Source organism: Centruroides vittatus, unplaced genomic scaffold (genome assembly GCF_030686945.1).
Source record: "Centruroides vittatus isolate TY-2023 unplaced genomic scaffold, ASM3068694v2 contig_1863, whole genome shotgun sequence".
Classification (NCBI taxonomy): domain Eukaryota; kingdom Metazoa; phylum Arthropoda; class Arachnida; order Scorpiones; family Buthidae; genus Centruroides; species Centruroides vittatus.
The window spans coordinates 1,151,173-1,171,640 of record NW_027121147.1 but is presented as its reverse complement, the minus strand read 5'-3'; the positions used below and the strand labels follow the sequence as shown (position 1 = coordinate 1,171,640).

General features: G+C 27.6%; 1 protein-coding gene across 1 annotated transcript in view; it reads left to right on the top strand.

Annotated features, from left to right (window-relative positions):
- LOC136970005 (triple functional domain protein-like) overlaps positions 1-20,468 on the top strand; it is a 231,686-nt gene that overhangs the window by 47,654 nt on the left and 163,564 nt on the right. Inside the window, 6 exon segments of the mRNA XM_067264363.1 lie at positions 2,201-2,323; positions 3,156-3,347; positions 6,826-6,957; positions 14,663-14,737; positions 17,524-17,739; positions 18,450-18,572. Of these exon segments, the coding sequence (XP_067120464.1) occupies positions 2,201-2,323; positions 3,156-3,347; positions 6,826-6,957; positions 14,663-14,737; positions 17,524-17,739; positions 18,450-18,572 (861 nt within the window).

Here is a 20,468-nt window from a genome sequence, read left to right as displayed (position 1 = left end):
TAAGCATTGACTTGAGTTTGTGGGGTGGAAACTTTCTTAGAAAAAGTTATACCTTCTTGAAGTTACATTGTCAGCTACAAACATAAACAAACAATTATAAAACTTTCATATACTTGCTTATAGTACAATTAAGTAAATTCAAATTTTCCTTCCTTTCTGACTTATTGAGGACTAATGATTTCTCAACTCTAAAACATTTACTAAAAATGAAATAGAATTAGAATTAAAAAGGCTAAAAAACCAGTTTTTTGTTGAGAGAAAAACACTTTTTATTACTACACACTTATCCCCAAATGCATTTTGCCAGTACACTGGCCTCCTCAGTAGGGCTTACTTTAAATACACAATGCAGTTCAAATTGCCAACTATGATAAATATCCATTATTAGTTTCTCACTCCGCAATTACAACTTATATACCCGACAAGATTTACCCAGTATTCCTCTGGCACCATGCCATTATTCAGATTTACAGAGTTACTTTGCATAACTATTGCAAAATGTTCTTTTAGTCTTCTTTTAACTGTATTTGTTTCTTTGTATAAAATTTTTACTTTATTAATATTAATTTGACAATTATTATCATTACAATGTAAAAATACCAGGGAAGTATTAACTTTTAATCATACCGCAGCAAGATGTTCTGATAGTCTGACCTTTAACTTCTGTTTAGTTTCTCCAATGTAAAAGTTTGGAATGACTCCACATGTGCATTTGTAAGTTGCCAACATATGGGGGCAATTAGTTAATTGCGCGTCAGGAAAAACCCAGGAATCGATCATATGTGGGTGGTGGCGGCAGAGGCAAAGATGACAAGTGTCTTACAATTACCGTTTATTTTAACATCAGAACAAACTTGCAAAGTACAATACGAGTTGTGATTTAGATCGTCTGCGGCAGAACCAGCTCTGGATGATGGCGATTGGAGAGTGCTGTCAGAGTCGTCGTTGAAGCCCCGGGGCAGTCGGGCAGAAGAGTCCGAGGTGTCGGTGACGGACGTCGGTGAAGGAGTAGGTGGCTGTTTGGAGTCCCGTCGTTCACTTCCTGGTAGAAAGCTCCGTCGTCTCCCCTTCCGACCTTGATTTGGGGGTTTTTATACGATTTTTCCTCGAATCTTTTCCTCTTGATTGGTCTTAGGTCCCTTTTTCCTTTTCTCGATTGGTCAGTCTACTGTTTCTAAGCAAGACGAAAACCAAGTTTGGCCGGGGACAGCGCCCGGGCGTTGACAGCTACTCACATAATTTACACTGTTTGCCCCCCTCTCGCAGACATCTGGCTGAACCGATCAGCCAAACAATAAATTCTGACTCCATTGTTTTAAATAATTTACTTATTTTTACAGTTATAAATCATTATTCTCATCTCTTTTTAGCTTGAATTTAGTAAATTTTTATGTATATTTATCCTGTTTAACAAATAAGTACATTTTTTAAACCATCCAGCCATAAATCTTTCAAAAAACAAAGTACTTCTGGTTATCTTGGTACTTCCGTAATATATAAGAAATACACGTATAGTCATTAATATAATAAAGTTATAATCATTATAGTCCACTGTTAGTACAGTACAATAGTGTAAATAACGTATCAATAGAATCAAATATGCATCATCAATAATAAAAGTGTATTGACCTAGATTTAGAAAATCCACCATCCCCCTTCCACGCCAATCAGCTTTATAATATATAGGCTGTATTATTTCTCTACGTCGATTTAGAAAGCTGCGGTTTTTTTTTTATTTGACAGAATATAGACATATCTAAGTAACATATAAATGGAATATTTATAAAAAACAAATTTTTTTTTAATATTTTAAAATCTTAAATTTTATTAATTTTTTTAAACTCACATAATATTTTGAAGTTAACAATCATGAAGTGTAATATGTACATGATAGAAAACCAAAAACAGATCATATATATGACAATTTTTAAGCAAGATATCACAAATTGAAAAACTACTATAAAAACCACAATGTCAACACAACAGTGATTTTGTTTCAGGTTATTGAGACTAACGGTTAACAGGTTAAGGTTTGTAGAAAATGAACTGATGAATTTGTTAAAATGGTCACCACTGCTGAAAGTCTATTGTGCTAGGAGCAAAGAAGTTAAAGTTTTTTTCTAATTTTTTAAAATCCTTAAAAAAATGAATTATAAAAATGCTAGTGTAATTATCTTCAAATTATTTTATATTTTTACAGATGTTTGATTGGATATATCATAATAGAGATTTATTCCTAATTAACTATGTTGAAATTGGCCACTCTTTTCAAGAAGCTAAAGATCTTCAAGAAGAACATAATCACTTCACTATGGCTTCAATGGTAAGAACTAAAATTTCTTTTTAGATATAAAATTGAACTTAGAAATTTTTTATTAAATGAAAATACAGGCAACCTCTGATTAATAGTTTTTTGAATAGAACATCTGATTTTTAATACACAATTTGTATAGATTGTACATCTCTTACAATACAACATTTTTTATTTTTTTACCAGTGTTTATAAAAAAAAAATTTAACTTGTTTTCAAAAATTGTTTCAATGTATTTTTAATGAAATAATATGAGAAAAAGACTTATGTTTCATTTCTAATACAGTTGGTTAGAACATTTCAAAACATCTCCAGATAATTCTAAAGTGCCCAGAGTGTCAAGAAATGGAATATGTTTGAAATGTTCTGGAATAATTCTCAAAAATATAGCATGTGCTGGAGCAATCATTATAGCTACATAATATCATATCAGAAACCTCTATAGCATAAAACCCAAACACACTTTTGTGATATCACTAAGCACAGTAGTATCAGAAACATTGGTAAGAATGTGTTGTGATTTATTTCTTGTTTTTATTGTAAATTTTTGTCTGTATCTTTTAAAAACAAATTGCCTCAATGTAGTGCCATATACAGTAAATGTAATGTTCAGTTAAGCATGGCTAAACAATAAACAACAAACATTTTCATTTAATCATCATAAGAAACTTATTGTTTTTATCAGATACAGTTGAATGATAAAAGTTTAGTTTATTCATATTTCTTTTAAATAAAAAAGATTTTTTAAGATTTTTAAGTAACACTAATAATTCAAATTGAAATTTATTGAATTATAACAATTAAATTTTAAGTGTTGTGTTTAAAATGAATTTATTTCTTCTAGAATGTATATGTAAATATCAATCGCATTCTGACTGTAGCAACTAGACTCATTGAAGGAGGCCATTATTCTTCAGCTACAATTCAACAAATTGCAGCTCGATTAGATAGAGCATGGAAAGAATTTGCATCTGGTTTGGATGAACGCACAACTGTGTTAGCTCTTTCTGTTTTGTTTCATCAAAAAGCTGAACAGGTAAAATTTTGCACTGTTTAGTTCTACAAGAAAACTTTATGAGTAAATTTGATATATGACTAATCTTTTAATCATAAATGCTAAATGTACAGTATCTATGAGTAGGTAATTCCACTGAACACTTTGTTTGGGTTTGTACTTCATCAACAGGCTGGTATCATAGTTTTCCAGATATTCTTCATGTGTCTAGCACCTAAATAACGGCTAGTTTCCCATAGAAAGTCCTCCTGGGAGGTAGTTGCCTAGGCAAATTGCCCAAGTTTTGCATTGTTTTATTCCTTCAACCAAATATCAATAGTATTGAGGTTATATAATAACATTTCTTTGTTTCAGTCCTTAGTTGATATCATGTTTGGATAATGCTAGCACCATTGTATATTAACTTTATTATTGTATATTTAACCTTATTTAATATTGTATATTATCTATATTACTTATTATTTGCTAGTATGCAATAGTATGTTGAATAATTTTGAGTTATTTAATGTCACTGACTGAATACTTTAAACTTTATTTAATTAAGTACAAGTAAATATCTCATAAATTAAGGATAGTTATTAACATGTAAAGTACAAATAGTGTATATATACACACCATATTATATATAAAATAGCAGAGGTGGGCAAGCAAGAGTTCAGTGGGAGCCAAAATGTAGGTTTTGCAAAATGTATGGGAGCCGCAGTTCTGTACTGTCGTGGCGGATAGTATGGTAAGGCAGGGAAGGATAGGGTGTCCCCCATCTGGGTCGAGAACTTGTTTTAAACGAATAGATTTGAAATGTCAATTTAATTTATTGCACCAACTTGGAAATAAATTACTAAATATTACATATATGTATATAATTACATATTTTCACAAAATTGTGGAAATAAAATTGTAAAAATAATAATAAAAAGCAGAATTAACACTTTCAGCAAGAGCCGCATTTGCCCATGTCTGTAATATAGTGTATACATACAGTAAAGCCGAAGTTTATATTGTATATAATATAGTGTTATATATGTAACATATATTTATAATATAGTAAAATATGGATATAGCTGACACTTTCGGAATTGAAGTCCATGTAGGGCTATCTCTTAAAAACCTGATATGTATAGTAGATGTTGTATAAATAATATATTTTAAATAATTTATATATTTTATTCAGAATTTTGTTTCGTATGGATTTGAACTGTAATGCCCTACTGCAGAAATGAACTTGCAAGGATTAAACACAGACAGAATGCTTTTATTTAAAAAACAAATAAAGAAAAAAACATTACAGCAAATGAAAAGTCCTCAGAACCACCAAAGTTCTAAATCAAATTGTTAATATTCACTTTTTCAAGCATATAACAATTTGAAGAATCCAAAAACACTCTACCTCAGCAAATATTCTCTTTTTCCTTAATTTAATAATTAAAGTATTGTGAAAAGCTGAATAAAGAAGGTTTTTCTAACAGATTGTTTTGATTATGATTTTGTGGTTTAAAAGAATATATAATAAGAATACAATTCAAAAATAGCCAAAACATTGTCAAAATTATAGAGCTATTTTTATGTAATAAATTAATTAACACAATCAAAATTTTCTTAATTCCTCCCTTGCATTATCTACTAATGTTTGATATTCTAGGATAGAATTGTGAAAGCTTCAGTTGGCATGTTTGAAGACACAAAATGATGACACTGAAGATAAGCATTGCATTTTTTAAATGATATTTATTGAAATATAATCAATTGTACTGTACTTCTGCTTAAGAAGTTTCGAAGAATAAGAAGGATAGGAAATTTTTGCCTGTTGTCTGCAGAATTATAATATCTGCTTAAATGGATCTACAGTCAAACCTGAGGTTTTGAATTTAATTTGTTCCTAAAAGTTGTTCTAAAACAGAAACAAATTGTTCCATAAGAATCAATATAAAATGAATTAATCCATTCCTTATCCCAAAACAAATTTTTTTTTTTTTTTTTTTTTTTTTACTTTTCAGCTGTATTTCATGCATAAAAATGCATATAAAGGCAATATAATATATATAAAAATATTTTATCTATATCTATTATATATATATTAAAAGCAAAATGTTTCATCACTACCAATCAAAACTGAAACTAACACTTTACAAAGAAGTGTTATAAATAGACTCAACTCTGCCTGGATGAAATTACCCAAATCAATGAAGACAGACAAGTATTTTATCCACACTTTCCAAAATATTATGTTTCAATTGATTTTATTTCTATTTTAATTTAAATTAAGTAATTTATTTTATTTTTAATTTCAGTTTTGGTGTAAAGGCCAGTTTTAATTATTATTTTATTTTTAGTTTTTATTAGCTGGCTACCTACTATTAATAAATTTTTGTCATTTACTTTAACTGAAGCATATTTAAACACATTCTTGAATGCTATTTATGTTATGTGAATGTTAGTTAATGTTGTTTTTATTAATTAATTTCATTTAAAATCAACTGTGGTGCATATCAAAAAACAGAAATCCCGCATGCGCATTAAAATGTAATTTAAATAATAGCATTGTCAATGATTTGTATTGTGATGCAATGCAATCTTGGTGCCACTAACTTCTGAATTGGCAGTCCTGTTGTTGTTTGGTCAAACTGTTGCCTTTCTTTAACATAAGAAGTTGATCGTCGGTGGCTGACTTTGCTGAGTAGCTTGTTCAGCAATGGGAGCAAATATGGTATTCAAAATTTTGTTCATAAATCAAAGTGTTTGAAAACTGAAGCATTCAAAGCCCAAGGTTTGACTGTATCTACTTTTGTCTCAATTCAAAGTAAAAATGCATTAATAGTCCTATTATTATGCTAAGTACAAGTGTTCACTAAACTTGGGTTTCACTGTATATAAATATATAATTTATATATTTTCTATTGTATTGTACATCTACATAAATAGCAGCTTTAATTAATATTATGACAGCTATATTTGAAGACAAAAGTAGATATATGTATGGTATAAAACTGATTAGAGATCTTTTCTTTAAATAAGTATTTGCTATATTAATATTTTTATTTATTAATCTGTGTATATTATTTTTTTAATTGATGTAATTTAGTTTTATTATAAGTGAATGGTTTACTTTTATACATAAAGAATATGTAAATAAAAAGTTTATTATTAAACAGAAGCAACATGTAACCATAAAAAAAAAGATTTAAATATTAGTGTTAGTATTTAATCAACTTTTTTTCATGTATAACATTGCTTCCGTTTATTTCCATACCATATCTCATTTCAAATTTTTAAAATGAAGACCAGCTTGAAATTAATCTTTGATTATTTCAGTGTAATCTATCTACATTTATGTAAATTTTTATTTATATTTGTAATTTCTGTACATGTATATTATAAAATCTAATAATAATGATAATGTTTGCATTTGTTCAGAATAACAGTTGTATAATATAGAAAATTGTATGGATTCTCATATTATTAATTTTAAATTAACTGTTATTTTTTTTTATTGCCATTTTAGTATTTAGATAATGTTTCAACGTGGAGTCAAGCATGTGAACTTGGTTCTTTACCTCGTGAAGTAACTGATTTAGAAGAACTCATTCATCAGCATCAAACCCTTTATGAATCAATGTGTCAGGCATATACAGAAGTAAGATTTTTTTTTTGATTTTTAATGTATTTTCAAAATTAAATTTATTAAAAATCATTATAAGTTCTAGTCAAGTAGAATTAATTTTATATTACATTAACTTAATGAAATCAGATTTCTCTCTAAAAAATATTTATATGTTGTAATAAAATTAACCATTGTATTCAGAAAGTATATTTCTAAAAGTTAAATAACACATTTTGCTTTTATACAAATGATTTTGCAAATTAAATATATTAGAATTTATATACATTGTATGAGTAAATTTTATATATCAAAAGAAATGATAGGTGAGCATTTCCTTTTGATGAATGAACCATAAAATTTGAAACTATCAAGTGTATGTATAATTCCTTTTCTAGAATATGATTTATAATACAAGAAATTTATTATTAAACAGTTTTGTTATTACTGTTAAAGAAGGTGGACAAAACATCATTGTATTTTTTAAATAATTCTGTATATACAATATTGTTCCATCTCAGTAAGTCAGTATAATGTATAATTATTATTTTGTATAATGTAAGTACAGTAGATTATACGAAATAATAACTTAATTTATATTGTAATTTTGTTTATACAGAACAACATTAAACAGTTTCTTCTGATTGACTTCATGAATGATTATGATGTCTTATATCATGGATACTGATATCTGATTAAGTTCCTAAGATTTTATTATAACATAATAATAACATTAAATTTAACAAAAAATAAAAAAAACTTCGTACTTACAATTTGTAGAATGTTTCGAATTACATGAAACAGGCTATTTGATTGTGACATCTTGCAAGTAGCAGAGAAAACTTCATTTCTCCTAAGTGATTTACACAACAAATATTTATAAAATCAGAAAATAGATCTCTCTAATTTTTCTGACAATTTTGCTGAATAGTATTTTTCTTAACTATTGATATTATTGAAAGTAATTTTTCTCTCCCAATCTTTATAACTTTTCATCAGATCTATAATGAATAAATATACTCTAATGATAATAAATATTATATATCTCTTAATGATTATCTGATAAAAAATATTCTAGAAACATAAAAAATAATGTAAATATAAAATAATGATAATTTATTTGGTATGTATAAAGAATTCTAGATGATCAAGAAAACTGTAACTATCTGAAATAGCATCTACAATTAAGATAATATTTTAAACATCAATTGAGACAATATTTGAGTTGTAGTATTTAAAGGAATACAAGAATTATTTGGATTTATCTTTTGGCAGACACAGAGGATGGCCTTGACCCAGAATTCCAAGTAACCCTGTTTTTATAAACAAAATTTACAAAAATAAGAGCTTTCTTTTTAATTATATGAAATCTTTCAAAACATCTATCTATATTTATTGGTATTTATTACCCTATTTTATGAGCAGTTGACAACAATTATAACTAACTGACTATTTCATTTCTTAAATATATTGTCAACAATAAGAAAATATGAAAATGATAAAATTTGTTCTTAAAACTATGCTCCATGGAATCCTATGGCATTGCAAACAATCTTCAAGGAGTCCTCAAATTGAATTTAATTATAGTGATTGCAATATTATTATTGTAAGGTTCTTTGTATTATAAGAAATGTACTAATTGAAGCAAATATTTTTTAATTGTTTTTAAATTATATAATTTATCTAACTATAAAAAGCTGTATTACTTACAAATAAAGAGAGCAGTGAAGGCTTTCACCCACTTGTTATTTATTTAAACATAATTACTTAAGGTTCTGCAAAAATAATAATCAGACATGAGTATTCTGTAAGTTAATATTAAGTTTTAGGATCACTGTTCTAAATCATTTTTTATAATCAAAAATGCAATTAATTTAAGATGTAGAAAAATGAAATTAGCAGTTTTTTTTTTAATACTAACTGTATCTCTATTGATATTAAACATAATTTACAAAATATCTGTGTAATGCTAAATAATTGATTTGATTTATTTAAAACAGTGAGTTTTGTTTTTTATTTTCATGAATTATTACCACAAAATGTAATTCATATACAGAAGTTCTTTTATTCTCTGTATAAAATGCTTTTTGAGCCAGATCAACTCACAATCAGATACTTTTCAAAACTTATTAAAATTGAACAGCTAAATCAAAAGAACTTACTAGAATTAGGAACAGTTTAAAACAGCATAATGTCATACTACTATTCAGTTCTTTTGATTTAGTAATAATAATTTATTTGTGGTGTTAATTTGAACTATGAGATTGGAGAAAGATTGTAATCTTTGATGAATTTTATATTTTAGCTTCTTTATAATCCTTATTACATTATTTATAAATAAAGTAGCATTTGACATTTGCACTAGCTATTGTTTTGTTTATTACAGCTACATTATCATCAAAACTGACAATAAAAACACATACAATTCTTTGAAATTTTTACTAAAAATATAATATAAGAATTCATTTTCATATTTAGATAGATAATTGCTAAATTTTGTAATTGGAACTTTTTCTATTTACAATAACTAAAAAGCATTGTAAATCATAGGATTCAAAAAGCAGAATACATTTCATGAACATTTAGGATTTTTTTTTAACATTAGACAACAAAAAAACTTGTTCTAAATATCAAGAAAAAAAATGCCTTGTTCTAGACAGTGATTTTCAACCAGTGTGCCACGAGAGGATTGTAGGTGTGCCACAAAACTTCAAGGACTATAAAATAAATTATTTTCAAATGATGTCCAAAAATAATAAGTGTACATGCCAAAATTAAAACGTTTTTAAATTGATTATGTGAGTTTTTCATTGTTATAATAAACGAACATATACGTAATGGGTTAATGTTACCTATGGTTCCAAGATGGCGCCACTTCTGGTCGCCATCTTGGATTGGTCTGGAGACTGTACGTTTAGAGCTATTTTGTTTGGAGATCACGTGTCTCCAAAAATATAATAAACTAAGAAAAAATATCAAAAAAAAAAAACTCATGTTAACGATCCTTTTTTTATTCAATCCTACTTTTTTTCCTAGTTTAGTAGATTCACTTCATTTTTGGCAGGTCTTTTCTTCCCTGATGCTGTCGTTTCTGCTACAACCGTAGAAGACTTTTTGGCTGTCTTTTTATTCGCATTTTCTGTTGCCTTTTCCTTTTCCTTCTCTTTTCTTAGTATTTGAATTCTTATTAATGTTCAGAAATAGTGCACACAGAACAGATTGTAGATCTAACCATTTTGGAGTTGTCCCAGTCCCTAGACACATCATAACCAATTGTCTTACAAAAAATTGGAAACTTTCTCCAGGTTTTCTTTACACTGATTCAATCAGATGTATGCCTCAGACAGTGCCAAATGCCATAATTCTATTTTGCCGTACATTTCAAACAATGTGAGGGCGAAATGAACGACAAAAGACCACCACAAGGGACATTGCCAAATGTGCTTTTAAAGGTTTCCTTTGTATGCTGAATAGTTATTACCACTTTTACAAATCTTAGAAAACATGATTTTATGTCACTTCAATACTATACTTAACATGTTTTAGCACATGAGTTGCACATTGCATGCATTTGTTGCATATCTTTTTCCCACCTTAATTTCGAAAATTCGTTTTCATCTATCTCTTAGAATTTACAAGGAGTACGACCTAACCAAAAGTTCATCGGAACTAACTTCTACATAACTAATTGACACAAATTTATCAAAAAACCTAAAACAGTTGAAAAATTTACAACATATTTAGTTATTTATATCGAATTTACAAATACTATCATTTATGCACAACATATTTACCTTTTTAACTTTTTTGGAAAAACTATTGTAAAAAATAGAAATCAAATATTCCACTATAGATACAATGCAATACTGTCAGTATAGTCTATTTACTGGTTAATTTGCATATTTGCATGAAAAACTACCATCTACCACGTCATATTTTACAAATTTGCATAATCGATTACATTTTTTTTTTTTTTTTTACATCACGTTAAACATCATTACGTATTATGTCAGTCAATTACATGATAGCTCCCTCTGTCGCTATTACCTCAAGACACCCAGATTGGAGATTACCAGAAGCGTCGCCATCTTGGAACCATAGGTAACATTAACCACATAATGTAGTAAAAAGTATATATTCATAAGCAAACTTATGTGCATAACACCGGGTTATTTCATATAAAATGAAATTTTCTTTAAATCAAAAATGTATGTTTAATTGTCCATATTTAGTTCAAATTATTTCAACTTAAAAATAGTGGGACATTGGGCAGGTTTCTAAAGGCAATAATGCCACTTTTAAATGCAAATTAAGACTTAATGTTAATTACTTTTCTTATGTAAATGAAAATTATTAATTTACATAACTATTGTTGTAACCTGCTGCTATGTTAAAAGGAACAACACTGTTTTTGTGAATTAAATAAATTTACAAAATATAGACAAGAAGAATTAGGTTAAGTGGCAAGAAATATGGCAATAGAATGTTTAGAAACACAACTTTAAATTACATGATTTTTTTCCTCTTCATTTTATTATAATTTAAATATGCTGTGGAAATTCAATTATTAAGTGTGGCATGAGATAAAAAAGATTTAAAAACACTGTTCTAGACATTAATTTGAATATCTGTTTAAATGTTTATAGATGCTGTATTAATGTATTCTCACATGACTGTTAATTTTTAAGGATTGAAAAATGGAACTTAAAATTTTATAATCTTGAATAAAAATAATAGTATAATAGTAGTTTTAGTATTGATACAATAATGCTTTCATTTATTCAAGTAATTGGTTCCACAAAAACATTCTGCTAATTAAAATTGCATAAATGGAGTGATTACTGTTAGTGATGTAATGAATAGTATATTCAGCCTCAGCCGAATACCGAATATTCGGCTAGGAGTGTGGCCGAATACCAAATATTCGGCCAAACTATTCGGCTTGATTAACGCACGTACAAAAATTGGCACACAAACCGCATTATGGCAAAGATCGCACACCCTGCTCTCTATTGGCCTGCTGTCACTACAATTTTTTCTTCCGGTAGGTCTAAATTATTTAAATTAATTAATTAAATTATAATTATTAAAGTTAATATAAGATGAAGCCTAACGTCTACCTCTAGTGCCAAATTGGTTTATAATTTATGTAATAGCCATAAATAGCCCGATATTGTTCAGTAGTTGTTGGTATTTAGATGTAAGTTATAACTTATAAGTTATTTTATTTGCAATCGATCTTTTTAACTCTTTAATTAAGCACTAAAATTTTGTTTTACTACGTATTTGTAGACTGAATCGTACCCTAAGGATATATTTTAGTGGGGACATGTGGTCTAGTTTCTCCCTAGTTGTGGAACAGTTCAAATATATTATTGGGGGGTTTCTATTTGTGAAGTTTTGTGATATTTTGTTGCTATTGTTTTTGTCAATATTTTTAAAATTAACATGATTTCAAATGTTACCTTTTGCATATAATGTGAAATGCTCATTCTTTCCTTTATATATGAAATAAATTATATATTAGTTACTCGTCTTCTAGAAATAGATAAATAATTCTTTCATTAAATACAATAAGTTTCAATAAAATGTTTTGTAAATCATTTTAAAATATCGTAAAAAATATTAAAATACTAGCAGTTAGGCCCAGCGTTGCTAGGGCAAAAAGTAACGATAGCGAAGATTAAGATTATTACATTATAGTCACAAAAAAAAAAACAACGAACTAAGTTTTTCTAAAGAAAGGTCAAATTTGAAAATCGAATGTTCTAATATTGTTTGATTTTCACGACGTGTTCTGATACGCAAATACGAATATAACATAATTAACTAAACAATAATATTAATGCCCGATACATTCTAACCTACATGTCATAAATGCCATAAGATATCAGGCTAGATAAAGGCTATAATATTATTTAATTACGAAATAATTTAATACTAGAGGTAGATGCTATTTCTTATTAACTTCAATAATTATAGTTTAATGTTCAGCATTAATAAAAGTTACCAAAATGATTAATTTACTGTGTTTTTGTTATTTCTTACTCCTGTTTTTAGGTATTCGGTATTCGACCAAATAGTGATTAAATATTCGGTATTCGGCCGAATAGTGAAAAATAGGCCGAATACCAGGTAGTAACCGAATATTCGTTACATCACTAATTACTGTATTTAATGTACCCTTTGACAGTACCATTATTTATTAATCTATCCTATATCTGTGGCATATGATCCATAACCTCTACACTTGTTTATTAAATCTTGTTTATTGGGCTGCAATTTGAAAAAATTGTACACTTATAAATTTGTACTGTCATCCATCTGTCCATTTGTCTTTCCTTCATCTTGAACAGAGCTAGATAGATGAAAGACAAGACCAGATATGGAATCCTTAGGGGCAGGAGGCCCTGATTAACTATATGTGAACTGGAAGTTGTGTTATTTCAATTCAAAACTTCCCCTGAAAGGTGTTGGATGACCAGCATAACTCTATTGGTAAAGGAAAAGTATGATGTACAGGGGCAAGCCACTATTAATTTAAGGTGAAGAGTATATATTTTAAATTAAATAAATTTAAAATATGATTAAAAATTGCAACCTGCATTGTGACAATGTTACAATAAATAATTGTTCATTTTATCTCTAAGAAATTTAAATAAATAACTCACAACTTTTTAACATTACATACAGTTTTAGTATTAATTATATCATATTCTTGCTTTATAAAGTTATTGATGACTTAATTGCATAAAAAATTTATAATGTAAATGTAAACATGTTAACATTATTCCTGTTATTTTTAATGTAAAGTGCATTCAAATATCAATTGTTTCAAACTACCAAATGTCTTTCAAGAAGGCAATATGGATGTAGAAAGATGGATGAAGAAGCTATAGATACATTTCAGAATATGAAGACTATTTTGTTGAAATTTTTTTAAATGTTAATATTCTGTTCTGTTGTTTGTTTCTTTTAGTTATTGTGTTTAAATGTTATTAGTCTTCTGATGATAGAGCAATTTATACCCAGAAATGTTCTGCAATAAATTTATATTGACTTCTATAATTTTGGTAGTTTGTATTGACTTTCTTTTGTTTGTTTCTGAAGTTAGAGAGAGGGGAAATGTGTACACTTTAAAACAAGACTTCATCAAATATAAGGATGGTAAGAATGAAACAAATGATGAACACAGAACCAATAACCAGTGTGAAGAAAACAAAAAATTACATATTATCCAGTGTGGTGTGGTATGTTAAGAATGAAACAGTTTTGTTTTTAAGTAAATAACTTCAAAACATTTTAGTTAGTATTACATAAGATAGTCACCTATCTAAATAGCAAAGTTTCTAAATTTTCTACATAAATAGAACATTTACAGTTATAATCAAACATTAATAACATTATAAAGTTTATTATTTCAAATTCTGTTTTGGATAGTTGCAGTTTTTAGATCAATAGATATAATTTTATTTATTGTGTGCATTTTTTAAAATAGAAGTTTGAAGTATATGTAAAATTTTTTTATAATTTAATTTGTGTTTGACTGTTATTTTATAAAATCATAATTTATTTAATTTTTTTAGTGGAAAATTCAATGTTAATGTATTTGTTGAAATTCTCATTAATGTAATTAGTGAAATAAAATTTTCTTTCTGAAATCAAAATATTTTCATTAAAGAAGCTTGCTACTTCATAAGAAAATAATTTGTCATGCTCTGACTCTTTTTTACTTCTTCAGGTGCATAGTACCAGTAAAAAACTTCTTTATCAACTGGATCATCTAGTTCAAGTGTGCCATCGACCAAAGGTGGAGGTGATGACTAATAACTATATATGCATGAGACCTTCACTATTGCATGTTACTAAGATGGCAATTAGTTAAATTGGCTGCATTTTGTTTTTAATTATTACTTTCTTTTTATTAGAATTTTGAGATTGATGCATGAAATTTTTGAGCATTCCTTCATTTAATTAAGCATTCAATATCATTTCAATAATGATATATTTTTAGTTTTTGAGAATTTTAATAAAGCTATAATAATTTCTTGAATGTTTCTATAAAATTTTGCTAATTCATAATAAGTCTTTAAACTAGTGACCATAGAAATAATATAAAAACAATAAATTATATTCTTGGTTAATAATTAGTTTTCTTTTTTTGTTTTATTTATTTATGAATTAGTAGAGTAGTTTTAATCTTATAACTATTGCTCTTAGTATAATTTTGATTCAAATATATACTATATATATTTAAAATGTTAAGTAAAATATATATTATTTAAGCTTAGTAATATTGAAAATAAATTTTTAAACAATACGACATGCATAATTTAGTTTGAATAAAATATATTGGCATACAAATCTTAACAATTAGTATTAAGTTGGATTCACACTATCAAACAAGAAAACAATTTGTCATGGATTGGCGGACATGACAAAGTATGAAATATTTACATTATCAGACATGTAACAACAAAACAATTTGCCAGTTGCTATCTGAACATGTTCAGAAACTTTTGTATCAATGACTTGACTATAATATCTGTTACTTGAAGAATATGAACCCCAAACAAAACATATTTGGGTACAGAAAACATTGAATAAATGTAAAATAGAGGGAGAATATCTGACTTTTTTAAACCAAACATATTTTTTCAATTGTTATCACTATACATTGGATGAACACATTATAAAGTTCTGGATATTTACATATAAATTCTGTTAATTTTTCATGGTCTATTTTTAAAAAATAATAAAATATAAGGTATCTTTACAACACGAACGTGATACTGAATCGCAAAATTGTTCCTACTATACTACATCCACATGTCGAAGACACGTGGACAGAACACACACTACTTCTTGGATTGTCTGTCAATTGCATTATTGTTTATGACATGTCTTTTCCATGCTGATTATGGTTAATACGAATATGACAATTTAAATTTAATAAGATGATAATTTGTCTTGTTGTTTCTTGTATGATAGTGTAAATGAACCTTTAATTGATAATTTTTATATAAAATGGCATAACATTTGCATATAACCTGCACAAATTTTCTTCTATACTCATTAAATCATCTCTAGATTACTTTTAGTATCTAATACAATGTAAATACAATGTAAATGCTATGCAAATACAATAGTGTCTGCTTATAACAAACTTGTATGGAACTGTTGGAACTGGTTCATTATATTGGATAAGAAATAAAATATAGTCTAATTTTGAAAAACTAAAGTTTAATGTCTCAAAGGTAAAATATAACAAATTATTACATGGGAAGTTGCCTGTTAAAAACATCAATATAAATGTGTATAGTTGGTTTTAAAAATTCTGTTACTTTTGTTTATCAATTTTTGCTAGTTGCATAGCATTCTGTAACATATAGTTCCACCCCAGAAAAACTATTTAAAATATTCTGTAGAGTATTATGTATTTGTAAAAACTTGAATAACAATACAATAGTGTTTTGCAAAACTGCAGAAATTGGCATTATCTGAATGTTGACATTGTCTGCTTATGTTGTTTCATCATTATTCTCACTAGTTTCATTCAATTTTTGGAAGACACTGAAGCGATATCATCATTGGTCAAAAGTTTCCTACTAATAACACTGTCATCAATTCTGACGTATTCTTTAAAATTGTAGTCAGAAAATGCATCCGGTAACTGCAGAGGTAGCACCTCTTAAACATCTTTTGTTTCATCATTCTTAAGTTTACTTTTCAAAAGTTCGTTGATCAGAATGTTGTCATCTGAATCAAACTCTATTAGTTTGCAGAAAGCCAGCATGTCAAATAATTTGCTATTGTTTGCGTCGATACATTTTGCCAGGCCATATGCTTGAAGTTTATTGCATCAGGAAGATTTATAGAAACGATTTTTTGCTATTTATAGAAGTTACCATTTTCAAAAGGAGAATTTGCCAATAGCTGCTCTTTAAGCTATACATAACCTCTTGATCAAAGGTTATAGTTTTGAACTTGTATTGGGCAGCATGAACAAACACCAGTGTAATGCAATAAAAATTCTTGATGTCAGAATGTGCCAGGTAGTTGTCAATCAATAATAAAAGGTTTTTTTTTCCAGCTAAATTTGTAGTTTATCAGTAGCCATCAATTTTTGAAACATTTTTTGAAAGGGAAAAACGTCTATACTTAGAAACTTTGAAAGAAGGGATTTGGCCTGTACTGTCTGCAGGCTGCATAAACATTGAAAGGGGGCCGTATGTCACCCCCAAGCCGCAGGTTGTGCATCCCTGATATAATGATATATAAGATATATATATAATCACTAGTGTTTTGTAAATAGTAGTCTAAAAAATAACATTTTTACTGGTCAGTTGATTTATAATGTTAAATGACATGTTTTTATTTCTTTTAATTTTGCAGTTGGCTTTATTGTATTTAATAATTTGCTTGCATATTCTTCTAACACAAGTAATATTGGTGTCTTCATCATTTATCTAATCATTCTAATTTCTTGAAAAAAGTTAATTTTGTTGTATTAACATTGTGTGTATAAATTATTTTATATTTTTATTATGAAAAAATTTGAAATATTAAGTTAAATTTAAATAATTCCATATTATTATTTAGGTACTTAATGAAGGAAAAGTTTTATTGGAAAATCATCATTCAAATAATCACTACTGTAATCCTGCATCTGATTATTCTGATGGTGCAAAACATGTTCTCTCAATCATTCATGAGATTTTAGGTCATCACAGAACTTTAGAATCTCTTTGGCATGGAAAAAAAATCAAATTACATCAGCGTCTTGCCCTTGGATTGTTTCAAGAGGATGTTCGTCAGGTATAAAATATTTCTTCTGTATATAAAACATTCTATTCATTTTTTTTATTCTGTTTAAAAAGATTATATCAAACAATCTTTTTTAACAGGAACAAAGATTAAGAACATTTTCTGTTTATTATTCTGATTTATAGAGTTGTTATAATAGTTGTTATTGTAATTATTTACAATTTTTGAAAATAAAATATTACTTTAAGTTAAGAATAGCATTATGATTGCTACTTTATAATTCTATAATTAGAATTAGGTGAACCATTGTATTTTTGATATTAAAGTCTGTGGCAAAGCTTTTTATTCTTGATCATAATCATATCATTGATGATTAAACAGTAAAACTGTGTAAACCAGAATTGCATATTGCTGAATTAGTTTTCTGTTTTAGCAGGTTTCTGTTTTGAACAAGTTTTAGTGTTATGTTCTGCTGTCAGAAATCCTAATCAAATTACAGTAACTCAGAAACCAAATTATTCTGTGATCTGACTTCTCAAGGAATTTTAATACTCTAATTCATTGTTAACGTTGATCTTTATAATTATCAAAATGCTAATTAATTTGTTTTTGAATATCCAGTACTAGTTTGTTATTAACTACTCTATACAAAGCAAATTGACATCATTGTGACATTGTCTATTCTAATCAGTTTTCATGATGAGAATACACAGTTATTTTTCAACAACGATTTTATTGATTGATTTATTTTAAATTACTAGGTACTGGATTGGTTAGAAAATCATGGTGAAGTCTTTCTTAGGAAAAACACCGGTATAGGTAAAAATTTACAACGAGCTCGTGCCTTACAGAGAAGTCATGAACATTTTGAAAATGTTGCACAGGTAAAATCTTCAGTTATTAACTTGGAAAAAAAATAAGAATTGAAAAATATATAATGTTTCTATTTTTCTCTATATAAATAATGTATATCGTGTGTTTTATATATATACTGTATTTACTTGAATATAAGACGATCTTGCGTATAGGACAAGGTGTGACTTTAAAGATCAAAATAAAGAAAATTAGATTGATTAATACAATTCCAATTTTATTTTGTTTAATAACAAATAAAATAACAATCAAATGCACATAAATGCACATATTGTCCCACAAAAATCTTGTAAAATCAACAATATAATTTGTTCATGTAAAGCTTGACAATCGAAAACCTGTTTTTGCCAATTCTTAACAGTCGAATTCACTCTTTGTCGATTACACTTATGAGTTTCTTCAAATTCTGATTTCTAAATAATCATCTGTTTTCACATAGGAATGAATTAAAATGTATATCGGACTTCTGTGTAATTTTGGAATTCAATTCAAAAGCTTTGCTTTTCCTATTGCTATTCATTTTTACTCCTGACAATACACAAGAATGATTCAAACAACCCAGATAAAATACTTTTGTTTTTAAACACCAGAGGTGAGAATCCAGTAAAAAATGCAAATACACAGTTTACAAAAATTATACAAAGACGAAAGGATTGTCCTGTACACGCAAGCATGTACAGGACAATCTAGGTTTTTGAAGCAGTGAAAAATGGATAAAAACCTCATCTTATATGTGAGTAAATATGGTATATAAAATCATAATCCAAATTATTTTGTAATTTTTTTTTAATTAAATTCTTAAACTACTTTGGCCTAAAGTAGATGGATGCCATCTATTATAATGTATTAATACAGTATTAATAATATATTTTTACAAATGTTTATGTTTATTTTTTATTTTAAGTTGTTATCAAGTTTTTATGATGTCAAGATTACATATACGTGGTACGATCCAAAAGTTCGGGGAATGCAGTAATCTACGACAACAAAAGCATGTATTTGAAGTTACAGCGTATGAAATGGATTTTACCAAACCACCTCTACGTGTTCAGGTTAATTTCACCCATGTCATGTGATTAAACCGCGAGCGCTGCTGTTTAATCACATGACATGGGTGAAATTAACCTGAACACGTAGAGGTGGTTTGGTAAAATCCATTTCATACGCTGTAACTTCAAATACATGCTTTTGTTGTCGTAGATTACTGTAGTCCCCGAACTTTTGGATCGTACCACATATACAGTAATACCTTGTTTAGTGCTTAGGATGTGTTCCTAGACAACAAAGTGCTAAATGAAACAGCGTTAAACAAGGTCATTTTAAAACATAGTAAATAGGGAAAGGGAAACACACAACTAAAAATAAACAAATTTTACTTTAATTTTAAGTAATGTTTATATTAATTTGCATAATAATGTATGTTACATAACACAAAAACATAAGCACACAGAAATATAAAGTTTAATTTTGTAATGAAGGTCCTGAAATTCTTGATTTTTTTTTCAATGAAGTTGTCTAGTGTCATTTGTCACTTTCTTTTTTTCTCATTAAGCAAATGTCAGTAGCAGGAGATTGCATCTAAAATGCCTCGCAATAAGTTGCTGAAATGTGCAACGAAGATAATATGCTAGATTCCAACCAAATGCCAAATTCTATTGGGCTAGATATGGCTAAATACTAAATAAAGTGCCGAATTCTATCTAGCCCGATAGAATTCGGTATTTGGCTGGAGTCTAGCTTATAATATATTGGGTCTAGCGATGTTATTTATATATATGAAGATAATATGCTTTCAAATTTGATATGACTCCCTGTTCCATTGGCAGAATTAATAATGTAGTGTTGGGTGGTAGGAAAACTACTTCAACTGGAAAGCAAGTGTTTAAATCAGACAAGTTGATGGGATG